Source organism: Nicotiana tabacum, chromosome 10, assembly GCF_000715075.1.
Source record: "Nicotiana tabacum cultivar K326 chromosome 10, ASM71507v2, whole genome shotgun sequence".
NCBI classification, from domain to species: Eukaryota; Viridiplantae; Streptophyta; class Magnoliopsida; order Solanales; family Solanaceae; genus Nicotiana; species Nicotiana tabacum.
In genome coordinates, this window is record NC_134089.1 from 1,661,920 (window position 1) to 1,666,547 (window position 4,628).

Below are 4,628 nucleotides of genomic sequence, written 5' to 3' on the forward strand. Positions count from 1 at the left end.
CGTGTGGGCGTGTGGGCGTGCACCGTAGGAATTGTGACTTGGTCCATTCCATAGAACTATATAGTTGAATAATCTATTGTTATTCGTATATTTTTCATATGATATAGAAATTGGGATGCAAATCATGTTAGGAATCATGTTTAGGCCATGTGTTAGTACTGTGGGGACCCTCGGAGGTCGTGTTACATGTTGAATATATGCTAAATTGTTGTTTTGTACTTAGTCACAGTTTTACTTGCATATTATATCTCAGTCTATATTGTTCTTTGTTGATACATTATATCATTTCTGTTTGGGTTGATTTTCATGATTACTGAGGGCCCGAGAGACTGAAGAGGTTGATGAATGAGTGAGGCCTGATTGTGAGGATACATATGGGATCGGGCTGCACGCCGCATCATATTTTATTGATTTATGCCATGATTGGCTTGTTATAGCGCTTGGGCTGAAGGAGCCCCTCCGGAGTCTCTACACACCCCCAGTGAGTGCAGGTACCTACTGAGTGCGAGTGTCGAGTACAAGTGTAGATTGATTGGGAGGAATGAGTGACTGTGATGAATGAGTGACTGTGAGGTTGTAGTATATGGGAGGACTGAGTGACTGTTACTTTGAGATTATGCATTTGATTCAATTACTGTTGTACTTCAGCTGGCATATATCACTGTCATGACATTTCTAAAAGATATTATATCCTGTTGCAATTGAACTTGATATGAATTAAATATTTTGGCCTTAATTGTCGAACTTGAAAGCATGCCTATTTTTCCATGTTGTAATTTCTATACTTGAATTATATCTGTGAATCTTGTCACTACTTTCAATCCATTATTTAGTCTTGTTAATTATTGAGTTGGTTGTACTCACGCTACACCCTACACTTCGTGTGCAGATCCAGGTGCTTCTGGTTACGGTGGGTGTTGATTTCTTTGCGCAGCTTGATTGTTGGAGATTCCAAGGTAGCTGCCCGGCGTTCGCAAACCTTATCTCTCCTTCCCTATCTTTTCGCTTTATGTACTTAGTTTTAGTCTTTTATAGATAGTATTTCCAGACTTGTGTTGTATAGACGCTCATGTACTCTGTGACACTCCGATGTTGGGAATTACTGTATTAGGTTTTGGCCTTCTATCCATTTTTTGATAGTTTGATAATTTAAACCTGTGTTATTCTTATTTTTTTCATTTAAAAGTATTGGAAGTATTTTGAAATGTGGGCTTGCCTAGTACCACGTTAGGCGCCATTACGACATAATTATAAATAGTGAGCTCAGTTATCATTGTAAGGGACACAAATTTTCTGGCAAACTTACGCTACATTCTATACAAAGCTCAATACAATCTTATCTTCTTACTTTTTGATTTTATTGTTGGTGTGCCCGAAAATTCTGTTCCCGAAACTGTTGTTTCTGCTTCTTCGTCTACATTCTAAGGCTAAGTATTGCATAATTCTACGATTATTTTATTATTTTACGATCAAATTAATTCATTTGTCTAGAGACTACGTATAAATTCAATTGTACCGTTTTATGGGTAAACATTCATTTGTTGTAATCAACTTTTTGTTTTTCCTTATAAAACATAATCATCAACATTTTCTAGATAGTTGAATCAAAGAATAAAAAGTAGTTGAGATCCTCTAGTGATGGTAGCATTTTAAGGAATGTCATCCATGTGTTAGGTGAGATATTCTTTTTTATCCTACTTTTGGAAGCAAAAGCACATATATTCTGTGTTTTAATAACCTTCCACAATTACATAAACAAAGTGAAGGAAAGCAACAAAAGAGAGAAAAAGAATTATCTCAGGTTAAATATATTTTGTATAAAAGAAATGGCAAGTGGAGGTGAAAGTTTTCCAGCGGTTGATGCTGAAAAAGAGTTGAATCCACAGAAGAATAATGACTTTCAGGTTGATCCAGTATCATCACAAGTTTCTTCCTCACTTGAAAAAGAGGTAATGATTTCTCTGTTCTCATTTATGATCTAAAAGATCAGCCCGGTGCACAAAGTTCTGCATTTGCGCAGGGTTCTGGGAAGTGCTGCATCTTAAAGGGTGTAATATAGACAATCTACCCTAATGCAAGTATTGATGGTTGTTTCCACGACTCGAACCCGTAAATCGTTTATGATCTAAAAAAAAAAGGTGGTTGTGAAGGGAAAAGATAACATTGGATCTCCATCTTTTTTTTGAAAAAATCGGAGACTCTTGATACTGTCTACTCAACAGATTATATATATATATATATATATATATATATATATATATATATATATATATATATATATATATATATATATATACACAATTAAAAGTAGCTAATAAGGAAATTTTGAAAATACTTTGGCTCATTTGTCTGTCCTTTTTATGCATCAATTTTCTTTTCAAGAAAATATCATACCTTATTTGCATCATACAGAAGATTCACTTCAATTGTAAAACTTTGGAATTCATCTAACACATAAACACATCTATAACAAAAACTTTAACCCTATCAATATTATACCTGTTGTAGCAAAGAGGCATGTTTTATTTCAAGATTACTAGTTCAACTTTATAGAGGTTTATACATAGATATTTTTTAAGTAACCTGATAGTGTAAAAAGTTTTTACACATCAGTGTATATCAATTAAACTCATTATTAGGTATCATATTGCCAAGTTTGTAACAATCTTCCACAAGTCAAAATAAGTAGTTCTGGCTTATAAGCAATATAACATTTGTCTCGATAAAATCTTGACAGAAGAATAATTTGCATGCATGGGAAAAATTAAACCATGGTATTTTTCACTTTTTCTTGAATAAAATGTGCTTTTCATAGTTGTGATCTTTTTTCCCTTTGTAAAACATTTCTAATGCAGGCAAAGGAAAAATTGGAGAAAATGAAAAAAGAAAAAGATAGAAAGGATGCACTCCAAAATTTCAAGACTGCTATGATCATCTCAGGAGTTGTTGTTGCTGTTGCTGGTGCTGTCTTTGCCATTACCAAAAAGCTCAAGGAGAGATCCAATTAGCACGGAACTTATATATTTATATTGTTTAATTTTGTACTTTTTTAATCTCACTCCATTCATACATATCAAAATTTTGCGAATATTTATTTTTGTTTTAGGTTTTATAGTGAAGAGGTATTTATCAATGTATGAGGACGATTTTAAGTCATCTTGAGAGGTTTACACATTGATATTGTGATGTTTAAACTCTCAATGGATTGTTAAGTTTTCTGTTCCGAAAGCTATTTCCAACTTTTTATTTATAAAGCTTTTTCCGTAACTTCTTGAAATTTTGAACCCTCCATCTCAACTAGGCCTGGCAAGTGGGCCGGTCCAGGCCCGGGACCGGTCCAGGACCGCGGGCCAGACAGGCCAAACGGCTAAATGGGCCAGGACCGTTTGGTCCGGGTTTAGTGGGCCTGGTCCGGTCTCGTGGGCCGGTTCTATGATTGGGCCCGCCAGGCCGGGGACCGTTTGGGCCGCCAGGGCCCGGGACCGGACCGGTTCCTTAGCGGCCTAGCGGGCCCAACGACTATTTTTTTTTTAAAATTAAAAAAAAAAAAAATGTTGGACTGTCAAAAATAGCCGTTGGCTATTTATGAAATAGCCATTTAACCCCTCAACTTTGTTTTAATCCCAAACTTTTTATAATTACACTTTTTCCCTATTTTCAACTATAAATACCCCATCATTCTTTTATTTTTTCTTACAAAATCATCAATCTATCACAATCTCTCTCTAATTTACTTCTACTATTGCTTACTTTATTGTTATAATTTGCGAAATAATTGTGAAGTTGGTGAATTGAAGTCTTCAACGATAATCAATTTCCAACAAGTTGTTCGTCAATTCGGTAAACTCGTTCCAACTCTTAAGTTTTAATATTATAATTTTGTTTGTTTTATTTATTTTGCTTGATTAATTAAGATGGCTTATTCCTTAAAAAATATGTTTAGTAAAAATAAGGAAAAATCGAAGAGTGGTGAATCTAGTGGCCAATATGTTCCTCCTCCACTTTTTCCGGCTCCCCGACCCAAACATATTACCCGTCCTACACCTCCTATTCTTGATAGCGATAATAGTTTATTATAATTTACCGAGAGTCAATTTTTCCATAATATATCACCCGGTGAATAATTAAACCATGAATATATGAATGCTCTTTATGGTAATCCAACTATTGATGAAAATGATGATGAAGAAATAAATTTTGATGAAACGCAACCGGATGATGATACACCCACTAGTCCTGCTCTTGAAGTTAACCCAACTAATAATAATCTAGATGATCCCCCATCTGACCCTCCTATTAGTGCCCCTACTTTTTCTAGACAACCTCCTAAACGGGCAGAAACATCTCTTGTTTGGCAATTTTTTACTCAACTAAGAGAAAAAAATAGGGCTAAGTGTAAAACTTGTGGCAAAGAGTTAGTTTTTCAATATGTTGGAAGTCGGGGAGGGGGGGGGGGGGGGGGAGGGAAGTTTGACTAGACACATATTGCTACACCCTCAAGATAAAGCTAGATATTTTCGTATGAAAGCTTTATCTGAGGGGACAAGTACACCTAGTCAGGCTGACCTTAGTACCGGGTCAAATCAATTTTAACCGGGAATTAATACTGTTACCGGTGGTATTTTATA

General features: G+C 35.3%; 1 protein-coding gene across 1 annotated transcript; it reads left to right on the top strand.

Moving 5' to 3' along the window:
• The first annotated feature begins 1,731 nt into the window (after nucleotides 1-1,731).
• LOC142164836 (uncharacterized) lies at nucleotides 1,732-3,228 on the top strand. Its single transcript, XM_075223583.1, has 2 exons — nucleotides 1,732-1,949; nucleotides 2,856-3,228. Exons 1-2 carry the CDS (start codon nucleotides 1,827-1,829, stop codon nucleotides 3,006-3,008), a joined length of 276 nt encoding a protein of 91 aa, XP_075079684.1. The 5' UTR covers nucleotides 1,732-1,826; the 3' UTR covers nucleotides 3,009-3,228.
• The last annotated feature ends 1,400 nt before the right edge of the window (nucleotides 3,229-4,628 follow it).

Coding starts and splice junctions, on each gene's coding strand:
- LOC142164836 (XM_075223583.1), top strand. CDS start 1,827: ATGGCAAGTGGAGGTGAAAGTTTTCCAGCGGTTGATGCTGAAAAAGAG. Junction 1,950..2,855: donor CTTCCTCACTTGAAAAAGAG/GTAATGATTTCT, acceptor TTTCTAATGCAG/GCAAAGGAAAAATTGGAGAA.